The 17500-nt window shown below is 47.4% G+C and overlaps 1 protein-coding gene across 7 annotated transcripts in view; it reads right to left on the minus strand.

The window, feature by feature from the left end:
- LOC105898929 (ERC protein 2) overlaps nt 1–17500 on the minus strand; it is a 222030-nt gene that overhangs the window by 173412 nt on the left and 31118 nt on the right. For 5 of the 7 annotated variants that reach the window (XM_042707645.1, XM_042707644.1, XM_031566334.2 and 2 more), the window contains 4 exons: nt 15314–15388; nt 11525–11566; nt 8575–8736; nt 4376–4543 (listed from right to left, as the gene is read on the minus strand). In XM_042707645.1, coding sequence (XP_042563579.1) covers nt 4376–4543; nt 8575–8736; nt 11525–11566; nt 15314–15388 — 447 coding nt within the window. The remainder of the gene's footprint in view (nt 1–4375; nt 4544–8574; nt 8737–11524; nt 11567–15313; nt 15389–17500) is intronic. The other 2 variants (XM_031566335.2, XM_042707646.1) reach the window with 2 other exon arrangements.

Consider the following 17500-nt stretch of genomic DNA (forward strand, 5'->3'; position numbering starts at 1 on the left):
CAGCAGCACACCAAGCAGCGGGGAGCACACCGAGGACACACCGATGAGTCAGAGGACAAAGAGCACAGCCAAGCACGCCCACACGAGCAGACAGCCAGCCCCTGAGATCAATACTGACAACCAGTGGCGCAGAGAAGTCTACGGCCTCTACAGGGAGCTTCACTGCTAAAGGGAGAGCTCAGAGGGTAAATGGTGGGCCCGTGGGCCAGCGGTCACTCCCTGAGACAGGTGAGCCCTGTAGGGGGGGAAGGCTCAGGGTGTCCCGGCTGGCTGGCATGGTTCCAGCCTCACAGGGACTTCCACGCCGCAAGGCAGAGGTCACGTGTCCTGAGGTGACCTTTACCCTCCCACCATACAGGCAGACAGAGAAGGAGTGGTGTGTGCGTCTGTGTGTTGTGTGTGTTGTGTGTGTTGTGTGTGTTGTGTGTGTTTGTGTGTGTGTGTGTGTGAGTGTGTGTGTGGGTTCGTGGGTGGGTCTGACAGTAGGCAATTTCTGGTCACTGGCCTTGATCACAGTTCCCACAAGCCCGTGTGCTCACACAAATACACACACATACAGACGTACACACAGGCACACACACACACACACACACACACACACACACAGAAATGGGGTGTGTGGAGGCGGAGTTGACCGCATCTCCTTCACGCCTCACTCCCTCTGCTCAGCTGATGCAGTCGTTCATCAGACAGGAGGAAGGAAAAAACAACAGAAACACGCCGCCTGGGATCACATGATACCTCAGCAAAACACACTCACTGTTCCCTCTCTCCTTCTCCCTCCCTTCAACTCGCCCTCTCCCTTTCTCCCACTTTCCCTCTCTCTCCCTCCATCTCTCTTTCTCCCACTTTCCCTCTCTCTCCCTCCATCTCTCTTTCTCCCTTACCCTCTCCCTTCCTACCACTTTCTCTCTCTCTCTCTCTCTCTATCTCTCTCTTTCTCTCTCTTTCACTCTCTCGCTCACTCTCCGTCCATCTCTGTCCTCTCTCCCACCAAACAGCTCATATCTGTATCAGCTCCCTTGCCTTAAGTTGGGTGGCCAAAGCCTTTCCAGGCCATTCATCAACTTAACATTTACAAGACATGAGGTGCCCATGATAAGAGAGACTTTACTGTACCTCTGAAACCCCCTCCCCCCCCCAAAAAAAAACACACCCACAAGAAGTTCAACCTGTTCCCCGTGTCCTGCTTACATTGGATTAGATTGGGTTAGCGCGCTCTGGCCCGGTTTGGTCGACCCACTGCTGCTGCAGCCTTGTTTTTCTTCGCTGTGCAGAGGCCGCTGAGGACACGGAGGGTCCAAAGTCATTAAGGCTTTTTTTTCAGAGGTGTGAGAAAAGGCGCGCAGCATGGAGCACCTGGGAGTTGGAGTTTCTTAAGCTCTCGCGGAATTGCCAAACAGCTCTGTCACCTCTGGTTAGCGATAGAGCCTGGCTTGCCGCTAATTGACGTGTTTGCTTCCAGAGAGAGATCTAAGAAAGTGCAAGGTTATTAAAGGGGAAAGTCAAGAGAGCTGGAGGGAAATAACCCCGATCGACTGATCTGTTTTGCGAGGGAGGTCTGCTCTGTGTTTGTGGCCAAAAGGGCCGCTGTGGTCTGTCATTAAAGATACAGTGTGCTTTTGACTGGACACCTGAGCTTCGAGGTGTCGGTTTCACACTGATACTCTGTGGTGCGGTTAGAAAGTCAGAGTTGAACACAAACACGAACATGCATTTAGAGGGATGAACACATACACACACACACTCACACACACACAATATCATTCAGGTATACACACATACGGACCCACAGATACTGAGACTGACACACATATAAAGATACACAAGGTCAGACAGACACTCGCACTCATGCATACACAACAGACGGTAAAACATGAACATTCTGACACGCCTACTTGGACTTGGTTCTGTGAATGTGACAGAACCGGTGAGAGAGTGAATGAGAACGAAAACGAGAGAGTGTATGTGAGAGTGAGAACGATGGAGTGAAAGCGTGAGAAAAAAGCCAGTGAGTGAGTGAGTGAGTTGGTGAATGGCTGACCCAACTGACTGTTCACTAATCACCTGCTCCCACACAAGAGTCCAGGCACTCAGTGCATGCCTTGTTGCTGGTGGCTAAGTGATGGTGTGGTTGAGCGCGGTGACTGGGCTTGATGGATCTGAAGTGGTGAGCCCTGAGACCGTGGGCCCTGCGGTGGGAGAGAAGCTCTGGCTGGCCCCGGGCCCCGGGCCCCGGCCCCCTCGACTCTCTAATGGCTTTCTGCCTCATTTCATCTGTCTGCTTCATGAGAACTAGCAGCAGGGGGTTGGTTTGAAAACACACATGCATGCATGTGCACACAAACAAACACACACACACACATAAACACACACACACACACACACACATACGCGTATACAGGGATACGGGGATACACGCAAGGGCATTTGCATTTGCTGAAAGACACACTCTAAGAAACTTTCACACACTTTTATAATCTTTCATACATACGTGCATACACATCGACACACAGACACATGGACAGACACAAAAAACCCACCCATACACAGACACACCTACTCACACAGACTATTTTGGCCCTTAATTGACACAAAGATTGGAATGGAATTTTAGGGGCCTTTGAAGAACAGTTCTTCTCTTTGGCTAGCTCTTCATCTCTTTCTTTCTCTTCCGCTCTCTCTCACTTTCCTCTCTTTTCCCTTTTCTCTCTCTGTTTTTTCTCTCCTTTCTCTGTCAGGACGCTCCTTTGCTGAAAACGAGGGGAAACGTGAGCCGCGGCTTTCAGAAGCCCTGGAAGCTCGACGAGGCCTGAAGATGAGAGAGGGTGATTCAGGCTGACAGATCCCATTACCCACACTGCTCTGGGAGAGGCCAAGTGAGAGGCCTGGGTCTGTACACCCCCCCCCCCACACACACACACACACACACACACACACACACACACACTCACATACACACACACATGAGGCCTCTCATCCTCTTTGTGACAGGCGGAGGAGCATCGGCTATCAGCTACATTACAGGCAATTACACACGGGCACATCTCAAACACACCCCCACCTACCCACCCTATCCACTCCCACCCCCCAATGCCACAACCCCCACAACACCCATTCCTTTTGGTATGAGGTATTTGCCTTTTTGCCCTCGCGCCAAAATTCTTTGCACATGTATCGACAATTAGGGCTAATTTTGGCCCAAATTGCTTCCTGTAATGAAGAGTGGACATCGTTAAGGCTGAGCTCTCCTTTCCCATTCTACTCCTCCCCCACTCCCCCGACCCCCTCAAAAATACCCCACACATCATCCACCCTCCACCACCACCAGCACCACCACCACCTCCTCCACCACCTCCACCATCTCACAAAGGGATCTTAAGTGCTCCCTCCAGTTCTACAGAAGCTATGCTGGAGCGCAGGAATGCCTTCAGCTGGCAGGCCCACACTGGAGATCGTTAACCAGGAGAAAGGGAGAGTTCAGAGAGGAGAGGAGAGGAGAGGAGAGAAGAGTGTCTGTGCCCTGAGGACAAGGTGGGAGTGGAGCACACAAAGCTGTACCCATCAGGGAAGGTGGACCAGTGCAGGGGATCTGAGGGCAGTTCTACGTGCACAGCATACTGAGGGCAGTGCATATCACAGCGAGTCTCAGACTAGCAGAGTGGAGGTGGGTCACAGAGTCAGTAGAACTGAGTATAGATCAGATTGGAGAACAGCAACGGTGCCTCAGTGGATGGGTTTGTTTGTGTGTTTTGCCTATCATGGCAGTATCAGTAAGACACAAGAGATCACAGACTGAATGACTTTGGTGTTTCCTGTGTAGATGTGCTTGTTTGTTTGTTTGTGTGTGTATGTTTGTGTGTGTGTGTATGTGTGCATCTGTGTGTGTGTGCGCGTCCGTGTGTGTGTGTGGGTGTGTGTGTGTTTGTGTGCGTCTGTGTGTGTTTGTGTGTGTGTGTGTGTGTGTGTGTGTGTGTGTGTGTGTGTGTGTGTGTGTGTGTGTGTGTGTGTGTGTGTGTGTGTGTGTGTGTGTTTGTGTATAGGTGTGATTGGGTGTCTGCATGCTGCACATTTGTACAACATCAAACACCCATGACACATTGATTATTGCACACTGTAATCTCTCTCTTTTTTCCTCTCTCTCTCACATACACAACTGCACAACCACACACACACACACACTCACACACACACACCCAGCCACACACTTATCTCATCGAGAACACACTGACCTTGGTCTGCAGGATGTCAGCTCTCTGCTCTTTGGCAGACTATTTGACATACCTGATATATCTCTCATATTCACACACACACACACACACACACACACCACACACACACACACACACACACACACACACACACACACACTGACCTCGGTCTGCAGGATGTTGGCTCTCTGCTCCTTGGCGGTGAGCGACTCTTTCAACACTTCGATGTGCTGCTTGCAGTCGGAGTTCTGATTGGTCAGGGTCTCCAGCTTGGTCTGCAGGGCCAGCAGCTCCGACTCCTTCTTTGACAGCTCCTGCTTCAGCTGGTCAATCTGCAGAGTTTAAAGGACAGGAATGAGGGAGGAAGGAGGAGGAAGAGGAGAAAAGGGGAGAAAGACAACAGAGGTGTGAACGTTCAATTAGATGAATAGGAATATTTTTGCACCAGGCAGTATGTACAAACGCACACAGAAATTGAGTTCAGGCTTCAAACTGACAGACACAGCAAGGAAGAACAGGCCTTGAGTGGTGATAAGTAAGAAGTCCAGATGACAGGCAGCTCATCGAGTAAAGACAGGAGACGCTGAGCGACAGTGAGACTGAAGTGGATGAGTTTGCTCATTCCTTGAGACATGGGGGCCATCCTGACACGAGGCGCAGAGAAAGTAAAACACCTCCTCCTCCCACCTCCTCCTCCGTCTGCTCTCGTCTCTCCACCGTTCCCAGCACAGCCCTCAGACCCCTTTAACAAAAGCTGTGATCAGCAGTCCTCACGCCATATGTGTGTCAGTGCGGGGATGGTAGAGCTGTAATGACGGAATTAGTGGCAGCCTGGGAATTTTTTTGTGAGAGCGTGACAGGGGAAGCGTCTCTGTCGGAGTGACGGGGAGATGGCCGCCTTGCCGGGCCAAGCTGAAAGCTCCTGGTCTGCGGGAGAGCAAACGTCAGCTGAGGGAGAGAGCAGCTATCAGCGACCACAGTACATCCAGTTCCGTGGAAGCCTCATCATCTCTCTCTGTGTCACACGTGATGCGCCTCTCAGCTACTTTATCAATCAGCCTGTGAAGTGTGCGGGTTGGACGGAAAGAATGGAGAGGAAAAAAAGAGAAAGGAAAAAACCAAAGGAAATTGAGGAGAGTCTTTTTCTTTTTTTTTCGACTTCTTTTCTTTCTGTCGTCTCAATCTTTAATAGTTGTTGGTTTATTTTTTTTTTGTGCTTTGCTGCAATGTTATGTGCACCAGATTGTCATCTGCTCTCCTCTGCCAAGAAATGCGAAAAGTCGATTCAGAGAGAGATTTCAGTTATTGTGGCGCTGCTCAAAGAGAACACGTCATGACATCAGCATTCCGAGATAGAGAAAGAGAGGGAGTAAATTTGAGAGAGAGAGAGATAGAATGAGAAGGAAGGAGAGAGAGAGAAAGAGAGAGGCAGGGAGGGGGGGTGTAAGTGGAACGATTAGAGAGGCTGAGGAGATGGATAGAGGAAAGGGGGGAAATGGAGGAAAGGAAGAGAAGGAGAGAGTAATGAGAGGGAAGACAAAAGAGAGGGAGCGACAGTGACAGGCAAGGAGATGTGGAAGGAGGAGAAAGGGTGTAAAGAGAGGAAGGAAAGAGAGAGGGAATATGAGAGAGAGAGAGCGAGAGAGGGAGGGAGGGAGAGGTAAGGAATGGTAAGTGGGGGGTACTTTTGATTGATCTGATATCCGCTGTTGCTGGGGGAGCAGGAATGTGGGGTCTAGAGAACGTGTGGTCGCCCGGGTGCACCTCATGGTAAAGGGGGGCCTACACTTATCCTAAAACACAGAGAACACAAAGACACACATACACACACACACGCACGCACACATACACAAGAGTGTGTGACATTCTGGCAATTCACAATGGCCCTCGAGGGGGGACTTGAGATAATATTATTTTATAGGCACTGTATTCTCAACATCGTTTTGGATTTCACACAAAAGTGTGGAAGGAAGAGAGAGCAAGAGGTATTTATACTGGACCGAGGAGGCTTAACCGCTGGATACTACTGTTCTGTGTTCCAACCCCCAGAGAAGAGCTAAAGACTAACAACAAATAGCTGCTTAACCAGCAATCACCAAGCCCCCTGCAGCAGCTCACCAACACTGACATTTGGTTGACAGCACGTCGCATAGTGAGGGCCGATTCAATTTAGGCAGGATTCTTTTGTAACTTCCTTACACTCTATCCGTTTAATTACAGCCTGGGGCAATACGGCCAGAGGGGTTGGAGAGAGAGGTGGAGAGAGATATAGAGAGAGTCGGCTGTCACATCCCCTCTGGGACATTTGCAGGTTTTTTTTTTCTGTGTTTCACTGAATCTTACGAATCTGTTTTTAGCAGCTTGGTTTCAGCTGCAGGACTACTGCAGAAGATTACTGCTGAGGAGGGACTACAGGTCAGCTGATGCGACTCAAAGGGCAAGATGTGTAAGACATGATGTTACATCATCTTTGTCCTTTTCCTCAAGACCCTTTCGTGGCTTTCATTATACGTCCGTATGTCCAGATTCATATGGAAATGTGGTTCCAAAATGTGAGCATCCATTAAGGCACCACGGAGAGCATCAATGAGTGAAATATGACTACTATGCGTCAGAGGTGACCTGGGAGCCGTACCCACTGACACACACATCTCCGACCTGACCTTTCACACCACTGACCTCTTTCCGGGGACGTGACCCACATCGCTCACGTTTTTTAAAAGTGACCGTGTCCAACTTCCTCCCAGAGGACGACATAAAAACTAACCCTGTGTCTTCCTCTCATGTATGAAGTATGAAGTGTTTCTTTCCCCCCATCCCTTTTTTCCCCTCTGTCAGTGGTGAGGACTGCAGGTTTCGGCGGGGGCTGTGTGTGTGTGTGTGTGTGTGTGTGGGGGGGGGGGGGGGGGTTGTTCAGGGGCTCGGGTGATGTACTGTAAGGGATTATAGCACCCAAAGCTGCTGCTGATCAAAAGGCCATTGTGAGAGGAAGGAAACAGGAGAAACCAGGCCCTGCTCAGCTTATCAGCATTCCCCCCCATTCATCAGCACACCCCCCTACTCCTGCACACACACACCACACACACACACACACACACACACACACACACACACACACACACACTGAGCTCAGGCCCACAGACCAAAGCACAGACATGTGAGGTGATGATTCTGACTGGGTTGAGTGTTTTGAAGTGAGCCTGCATGTGTGTGTGTGTGTGTGTGTGTGTGTGTGTGTGTGTGTGTGTGTGTGTGTGTGTGTGTGTGTGTGTGTGTGTGTGTGTGTGTGTGTGTGTGTGTGTGTGTGTGTGTGTGTATATGCCTGTATGTATCTCCGTGTGTTATTCAGACCATTGTCTGCAAACACATGGGCTAATCTAAATCTAATATGTGTTGTTAAGAGTGTGTATGTTGAGCCATATGTTTTCAGCACACACATATGTTATCTGCGTGTTTCATTGTTCCTGCATATGTGTGTGTGTGTGTGTGTGTGAGTGTGTGAGTGTGTGTGTGTGTGTGTGTGTGTGTGTGTGTGTGTGTGTGTGTGTGTGTACATGTGCATGCCTGGGCGAACCCAGAACCCATGAACCCAGTGTACATGAGTCAAACCCAGGTGATGAAACAGGCCATCGCCTCACGATGTGTATCGCTGAAGCACACATCTCTTTTTTCCCCCCGCTATCTTCCTGGTCTGTCAGTGACCTCTGAAAGCCCCATTCATAAAAAAAAGCACATCCTTTTATGATGGCATCAAGAGCCTGTCCAAAGCCCTGACAAATGAGGGGCACAGAGACTGCCAGTAATGAGTGGAACAAGAGGAGGATGAGGGGGAGGAGGGCAGCGGCCGCTGGTTTGGGTCGAGGCTTTATGAAACCCAAGTCGGCCCAGTTATAAATAAATCACCCCTGTCCCCTGTACATGTATGAATAAATCAGACTCCCCGTGCACACACATCAATAAATCATGGGGGCCGATCGGGCAGATGAAATGGGAGACAGTGCATGTATGTGTGTGTGTGTTGTTGTTGTTGTGTGTGTGTGTGTGTGTTGGCAAATAGACCATATGAATGCCCCGGCATTTCCTGCGCCCGTGCGAAAAAGGTCGTCGCCAAGGAAACGCAGACACCTGAAACCCGGGGCGCTCGCGTAAACCGACCCACCGCTATCATTTCATCTAGTCATTCATCCATACGTCAGCATAGCCATCCCTCAGCCTGTTTTTGTACTCGCGCCTCCAGCAGAAAAGGACAGAGAAAAGGAGAGAGAGAGAGGGGACAGGAGGAGGGTGGCTTCAGTGGAGGTGGAGGCAGGGCCCCCCCCCCCCCCCCCCTACTACACACACCCCCGGGGGGAGCACTAGCTACCTTGCTCTTCATGAACCTGTGGTGGCTCTTGTAGACCTCCACCTGCTTGAGCTCATCCTCGCGCTCTGCCCCGTCAACGTGCAGCAGGCCGTTGGTCTTCAGCGTCTGGACCTCGTCCTCCAGGCCGCGCATGTTGCGCTCCAGGGAGGCGATCTTGGTGTCCTGTGCGGCGGAGTGAAGGTTAGGGTTAGGACAGGAAGGAGGAAGGGGAGGCAGAGGAAGGTGATGTCAAGGGTGGGTGGTCAGGGTTAGGGAGTGGGTTAGGGAGTGAGTACGCGCCAGAAAGTGTGAGATAGTAGAGCACACGCCAAAGAAAAAAAGAACGTCATCTCAGCAAAGCAGCCCTCCAAAGGAGGAGGAGGAGGAAGAGGAAGAGGAGGAGGAGGCACTCCCGGCAACATGCAGATACTGCAGCTGAAGAATGAGACTGAGACAGAGACGGAAACAAGCTGATAGGCAGACCAAAGAAAGAACACGACCACAGCGGAGAAAGTCAAGATAGTAGACAGACACGCCACAGGTGGCAAGCTAACACCGGCGGACAGTTAGTGTGTGTGAGCTGGATTAGCCTGAGGACCTTGACAAGGACAGACAAGGAGTTAGAAAAGTTAGAGAGAACAAAAGGGCCCCAGCTGACATAAAGAGGGACATGACCAACTGCAGTGCTGAGCTCAGATCAGTGCCTCACAACCAAAGGCAATATTCAGGTCAAATCAAAGAGTCTCAGAACAGCAGACAAGCCACACAAAAACCACTGTCTAGAAGTCACCCAGCTGTGAGCAAGGAAGCCCATAGCTGAAAGTTACTGTAAGCCCTTATTTCAGGATTATATTTGTCATAATTCTGCCATCGACCTCCTATTAATGGTTTAGATAATAATAAAATATTACAAAATTAACCATGAAAGTTTATAGAAATTACTACTTAATGTAATGTATTTGCTCACTCATCTTTAGGGTAATACTGTGGGGACTGCAAGGCCCCATTAGGCCTGTCTAGAGTGGGCATCTGGCTGGGGATCTGACAGCGGCCTGGTTTCAGAAGATCCATTAACTTTGACATAATTCTATTCTGCCGTCACTGTGTTCGCCAGTGTCGCCATAGCAATCGCCACGGATATTGCCATGGATGGAGCCCGGGGTTCAGGGCCGGGGCTGTAACTGCCAGTCACCACACCCCACTGCTGATTAGGAGGAATTATGGGATGCATGGAGAGAGAGGACAGGCGAGTGGCTAATGGCTAACCACGGACATTGCAGACTGGTTGCATGGATTAGTAACCAATGGTTACAATTATTTTTCAAGTGGAATATTTTTTTGCTGTTGTTTTTTTTTTCCTGTCTTTTTTCTCCTCTTTGTTTCAGAGCTCAATGTCAGTAATCCTATTCCAATGAGTTTTTCTATATGTATAAACGTAACCATGGCACCACGGAACTGACTGGCATATGCATATACCTCCCGTGTGCATTTAGATACATAGAATTAGACGTATGTAAAAATGAGTGACTCCAAAGAAAATGCAAGTGTAATTGAATAAATGGAAGCAGATTTTATGATGCCATCAGAGAAAACCACAAGCTGGGGGAGAGAGAGAGAGAGAGAGAGAGAGAGGGAGAGAGAGAGAGAGAGAGAGAGAGAGGGAGAGGGAGAGAGAGAGAGGTGGGGGTAAAACCTAAACCCAAAGGTTGTTCTATAAAAAAAAACTACACCCCACAACGAACCCACATCCCTCCATATACAAACTGTCCCATCACTGGTCCAACTAGGCCTCCTAAAATATTCAAGGCTTCATCATGTTTGTCAAAGGAGAGCTATATAAGCATAACCTCCTCTACACACTTATTTTCAATCATTTTCTCATCTCTATACGCAATACCATCTATACCACAATTTGCTAAGCATTTCTCGGCAAATGAGCTGGAATTCAGGCTTTCTCAGCAAAGCCACCCGTTCGAGATTATAACTGTCTGCAAATATGCCACAATGTCTCCATCTTGATTGCCAAAGTATCTGACTCCATGTCAAGATCCTTTCAACAAGTAGAAACATTGGAAGCAAGACATGGGTCATAAAAATGAGCATTTTCACTTGGGAAAGTTATTTTCTTATTTTTCTATTGATAATGACTAGACATATGCTTATCAACAGTAGACAAATATAGCTATCAATATTACAATAACTGAACACTAAATCACTATCCATGTTTTAATATGCATTCTTCAATGAACACTCTTTTAGGTCCAATAACAGCATAAACCCATGTTTAACAGAAGGGACATGATTCCTGACTGAGTTGTCTTCGTCATTTCACAGGAGCTCGGAGAGATCTACTATAATGAACCATCCTATTTTGTTTTTCTATCCCTGAACCTTATTGTGTATGTGTCCATCAGCTAACAAGCACGTACATGTGCCGTGTCTGTTGTTACTGCACAACAAACTTAGCCTAGCATAGTTCTATACTGGTCACTATCAAAACCCCATTAAGAGCCCTTACACTTCAATGTGTGAACAAACAGGAATGATCACACCCTTGAAGCACACATGGCAATGAGGATCAACACAGAGAGCAGCACCGTCAGCACAGCCATAGCTCTCGGGTATCACGATAGGAAGCACTCAGCAGAATGCCAACAGACCCCCAGACGAACTAGCTATGACACGCTGGAGACATCCTACTCCATGACCTTGTGCAGTTTCCCCCACTATCATCTTCAAAAGCTGAAGCAGGAGGAAACAGAATGACATTTTAGCATGGAGAGCTAGCAGGGCAGGGCGTGAGCGTGCATTCTGATTGGTACAGTACAGGATTAGAGAGGAAGGAGTTGAAATAGCCTAGTTTAGTTGCAGGTAGAGAAGAGAACGGAGGGCCTCCAGGGGACGGCTGAGAGTGGGGTGTGTGTGAGAGTGTGTGTGTGTGTGTGTGTGTGTGTGTCTGTCTGTACTGTACCTGCCATATAACATCTGGGTCAAAACAGAACGGCGGGGCATTCTGGAAAAATTGCACAACAACACACAATTCAGCACTCACAGGCGTGTTAAGCACGATGCCACACACACACACACACACACACAACAGGAACATTAGTGTGTCAACATCAAGGATTAGTGTGTCTTCTGAGACAAACAGTACACAGCACAACAACATGGTTCTGTGACACACAATACAACATAAGTTTAGTTGAGATGAGTTAGCAACTTAAACACGTTACAAAAACTGTCTGTTGAACCAAGGTACAGACTTAAAGAGTTAGTGTGCTTGAAAAAAGAAGTGATGAATAGTAATCACATCTGTTAACAGTGGAGGCTTGTAACTCATAATCGAATAGTTCTTCATACGCTATTTATAACACATGTCTGTGACTGAAAGTCTATCTATTGTGCCTGGATGTGTGATTGTAGTTTTCGTAATTTTCAAGATATGTCCTGACCTCTCTCTCACACACACAGAGAGAGACACAAACACACACACATACACACACAGGATGAAAAATCATATCCTCGTACGCGAGAGATAACTTGTACAATGATACACACTGTAGGCAACAACTTCTTAAAGCTGTTGCCATGGATACCAGTCCTATACACCATATAGCTCATTTGTTTGCTTGCTTTGCAGGTTCAGCAAAGGAGAAAACTATTGTATTCTGTATTATGTCTCTATGTTGTATGTGTGTATGTGTGTGTGTCTGACAAAATGCAGAGAGAAAATGACTAGAGTAAATGCCCTCCAATTGTTTCTGTAGTTGCCATGAGGGCAATAACTGACATTTGACAAACTCAACAGGAACAAGTAGAACACTGACATAGCAATAGACATGTTTTTTTCTTAAGTTATACTCAGGAGATTTTAAACTACCTACATATTTAGTCTATTGAAATCTCACTGAGAGCTTTCATTGTACAACTTATTTTCACCCAAAATGTCATGTACATCTCTCTGACTTCAAGCCATTGTGTGTGTGTGTGTGTGTGTGTGTGTGTGTGTGTGTGTGTGTGTGTGTGTGTGTGTGTGTGTGTGTGTGTGTGTGTGTGTCTTTAAGTATGCCTGCAAAGGAAAAACTCAGACAGATGGTGTGCACTGGTATTTCTCTCTCTCTCTCTCTCTCTCTCTAACTCTCTCTCGCTCTCTCTCGCTCTCTCTCTCTCTCTCTCTCTCTCTCTGTGTGTGTGTGTGTGTGTGCACGTGTGTGCATATGTGTGTCAAGTCGACTGCATTTTTCACAGCTCCCTCTGACATCAAAGGCCAGTGTGGAGAGTGAAAGCTTCCATATGTGGCATTTGAAACAAATTGAATAAGTGTTCTCTCTTTAAGTGGACCAACATGCTCTCTTCCTGATAGCGCCTCTGCCGTCTCCATGCAGATGGAGCCCCACAGACAATCTACAGCATTTCCATAGAGCCCACCTGGAGCATGGCCACTAGCACACACACACACACACACACACACACACACACACACACACACACACACACACACACATCAGAACTCAGCTAACTGCTCAGGTCGCCATGGTTACAGAGATCCATCGTCTGTTCTCATTGAAAGGACTTCATATTCTTCTGGATGCTCTTCTAGATGAACTTTCAAGTCGGTTGGAATGTGCCAAATATGCTGATTGAAAATAAGTTAGGCTAAATTCAGCTGAATCTACGGACTGAATCTCCTTTTTCTTTCCCCGTAGGGAGAATACTTTTATGTTCTCACATATTTTCGTCTGTGGTAAGAGGGTCAATGATATGGATCTGTGTCAGCTGTGTCTGGTTCACCATGTTGGCTCGACCATCTAGACACCAGGGGTCTCATTTATAAAACTCAGCGTAGATTCCATTCTGAAACATTCTGTACGCACAAACCACAGAATCTATGTACACACAAAAATATTCGTATTTATCAAATCATTGCGGTGTACATACTCCTGTCAGTGCTGTACCACAATCATACATAAATGGTCTGTGCAAAATGGCTTATCAACATGCTAATTAACTCATCAATATGCTAATGTTTATTTGTCAAAGAAGTCAACATCTTGTGGGTGTGAGAAAGTCTAACACGAGAAGTACGCCAAGCGAGTGAAATGTGCTCTGTATTTGTTAAAAAGTATAACCTAGCATTTGTCTGGTCTTATCATAGACCACGCATCATATAACAGACCTTTTCATTTTGTGGACAAAAGACACTCATTTCCTAGACAAAAGTTATTGTAATCCTGATAAAAAATGCTATTCATAAGCGATATGCATATTCTTGGTAAAAGGTAAGCTATGAAAAAAAAGAGTGAGTGTCCACTGTCTAGCAGTGCTTGAAAGTTGTGCATTTGTTATACGTTATATTTGTTAAAGGTTATATAAAATTTCCGCCCATGATATTACTGACAGTATGATGTGCACAAAAGGGCTTTAGTCCAATACTTTCTGTGAGTTGACAGGTTACAGAACGCACACTGTCCACGTCGAAAAGCAAAGTCTTCTTAAACTCGCCTAGGCGTCAGTATCAGTTCAAAAGTCTATGTAAGCTCAAGCAACTTCTGCCTTTGTGTCCAGACTGCATTCGGTAAGTTATTCACATTCATTTGCACTAATCTTGCATTACACACGTCACCATGAGCACCATGGGCCTCGTGGCAATCGGCGAGACTGATATCAATATGGCCTTTTAAAACCATTAATAGACTAGTGGACAGGTGGTTTTGGACAAACACAGGATGCAGTTTTTTCGTTTTAGTATACTTATTTAGCCTATACTCATACCTTATTAGATATGTGATTAGTGATAAATATACAGTATATTCACAATTAGAGCTCGGCCTATATATTATGAAATGTAGTGTTTTATGTTTCATCTGTGTTGTGTGATCTGGGACTGAGCTTTATTTCATAATCTCACCATCGGGCGTCGCAGACTTGCGTGTCTGAATTAGTTTTGAGCGTAGCAACCTTTATAAATGAGGCCCCAGATCCGGGAACAGCTAGGCGCCGTTCGATTCACAAACCATGGGCATTACTGATACATAGTGGAAACTACGGAAACTGATCTGACCTCAGTTACTGTTGAGCACCCATTCACAACTGGTCTCCAAGATGGCCACCGTAAGTGACCCAGATAACAGCCCCTTTCATCTTGAGACTAACTATCCGAGCCATTTCAAGCCCTTTGATGTTCTTCAGCTGTTAGCACTCCGCACAGTGCTAGTACAAAAGCCCCCCTCTCTATGAGAACCATAAGGGATCATATAAATGGCTAAGCCTCAGTGAGCACATCACCCTTTGTAACAGGGGCAAGCTAGTGAAAGCAATGTGGTTACAAAGATCATTCCGGAATCCTCAAAAGCTACATCAGTAGCACCGACAGTGACCATGACTACGAAGCCTCTTGGCAACAGCGCTTGGCAACTAACCCTAACCCACCCTACATCAGAACTCATAGGTTTTAGCCCCAGTGAAGGCAGATCACCCTAAGAAACTTTGTCAAAACACTATCCTGTCCTGAGACTGTTCCCAGATAAACTTTCCCTATACCACATAACACTAACGACACTACTGCAGCAACCCCGTCACCTGATCTGAAGTTAGATATCCAATGGTGTGTCCAGTTTGTTACATTACACTTAAGGTAAGGCCAGACTTCTATGTCAGTATCTGATACTGGATCAGTCCGCCCGGCCTGTGCCGCATCTGGGTGCGGCACGGTCCAGTGCGGTGTGGTGCGGTGTTGGTGCCGGAGCAGATGGGGCCATACCTTCATGTCGATGACGGTCTGCAGGGCCTTGGTCTTGGTGGGGTCCGACTGCGACTGGTTCCGGCGGTGCAGCTCCTGTGGAGGGACCCGGTAGAAGTAAGCCTGGCGACTCATCATCTTTGCACACCAGCAGTGGGTGAGAATACTTCCTCTCTCTGTTCTTATCTATCTATATACCGATCTATCTATCTACCTATCTATCTATCTACCTATCTATCTATCTATCTATCTATCTATCTATCTATCTATCTATCTATCTATCTATCTATCTATCTATCTATCTATCTACCTACCTTTTTATAGTATATCCCTATTTATATATAGTTTCTGTCTATCCACAGTACCTAACCATGTCCTATCTCTCTAAGAATAGTCCCTTTAGAAGTGCTATTTTTGTCGTTCTTCCGCTCTTTTTTTCCTTGCCTAAATCCCTTTCTCTCTCCCTCCCTCTCTCTCTCTCTGTCCCTCTCTCTCTCTGTCCCTCTCTGGATGTGTCCTGATCTCAGTGTCTCCGTGTTCGTCTATCTCAGAATTAATCTCCCTCCTCCATCTACATCTGTTCACCTCTCCCCCTGAGTCGCTCTGCTCGTCTCATTCCCACGCTCACTCTCGCACACTATATCCTCCCTTTTGTTTCACTATGCCCTGCTCCCTCCATCTCTGTAGACCTCAATCGCACTCGTTTATCCGCCTATGCCTTCCTTCCCTCGCTCGTCTCTCCTATGTCTCAGCCTACAGTGATGCTGCTCTGCATCTTTCCCTATTATCTCCAGCTGAAGATTCCCTACGCCTGCAGTCTCTCCCTCTCTCTCTCTCTCTCTCTCTCTCTTTATATATGTATGTATCTTCTCCTTCCCTCTCTCCCTCTCTCTCTCTCTCTCTCTCTCTCTCTTTCTTTCTCTCTCTCTCTCTCTCTCTCTCTCTCTGTCTAGTTTCCTTCTTTAGTAGTTGTTGCTGGGAGGTGGTTAAGCTTTTGATCGTTGCTGACAGTGCTAAAAGCAGAGGCAGCTACAGGTGTATCTCCACCTTCTCTCTCTTCTCCTTGCTCTCTCTTCCACTCACTCACTCTCTTTTTCTCTCTATCTCCCTGCCTCTCTCCTCTCCTCTCCTCTCCTCTCCTCTCTATATGTCTCTCTCCTCCTGCTTCTGCTGGCTGTAAAAAGAGGCTGCTGAGGCTTCTGCTACTGCTGCCACTGTGCTCTCACTCATGCAACACAACACATACTGCTGGCACATGCGCTATCAGCAAGCCTCTATCAATAATTAATGTCAACAGACTCTCTCTCTAACACACACACACACACACACACACACACACACACACACACTCACACACACACACACACACACACACTCACACATGCTGAGGGTGGGTAATCAGACACTTCTTCGCACTGCAGAACTCCTTTTTAAAATATCTTTCTACTCGTGCCGAGACTGGCCAGGGAGAGCTTGAGAGAGGCGAAACGGAGGGGGGAAAAAAGCTATTAAAAGGAAAAATGAGTGGGAACGAAATTGCGTTTCATTGATTTGGAACCGGCCCGCACGGAAATCCATAACGTCCCTACCAGCTCCCCGCGACTCACACAGCCCCGGTGCAACGGAGAGAGGAAAACAACACGACACTCGCAATGCAGTCAGCGGCAGGAACAAACACAACATCACTCCTTCCCACTCTTCTCTCCATCCCTAGTTCCACCCAGCAGCGCCGTAGCTGTCACTCGTTCACTCGAGACTACCATCTATACTGTGCTGCAGCGCTCTCTATCTCTCCCTAAGCACTTTGGTGGGGGTGGGTGGCTATACAACTATGCACCGATCGTGCCTTGATAGAATGATGAGGGGGGGGGGGCTACCTGTGCAGGCCGAGATGATGATTACGATGATGATGAAGACTTCTGCCTCTTGAAATAAAACACACAAAAGGCACACAGGTAAAGGCTAAGCACCAGAAATGTAGACTTGCGAAAGACACACACACACTCACACATACACACAAAAACACACACACACACATATACACACACACACACACACACACACACACACACAAACATACACACACACACATACACACACACACACACACACACACACACAAACACACACACACACACACACACACACACACACAGAGAAAACAGCCACAAACTCAGCATTGGAAAGAACTGGATAGCAATCTGAAAC

Source organism: Clupea harengus, chromosome 4, assembly GCF_900700415.2.
Source record: "Clupea harengus chromosome 4, Ch_v2.0.2, whole genome shotgun sequence".
Classification (NCBI taxonomy): domain Eukaryota; kingdom Metazoa; phylum Chordata; class Actinopteri; order Clupeiformes; family Clupeidae; genus Clupea; species Clupea harengus.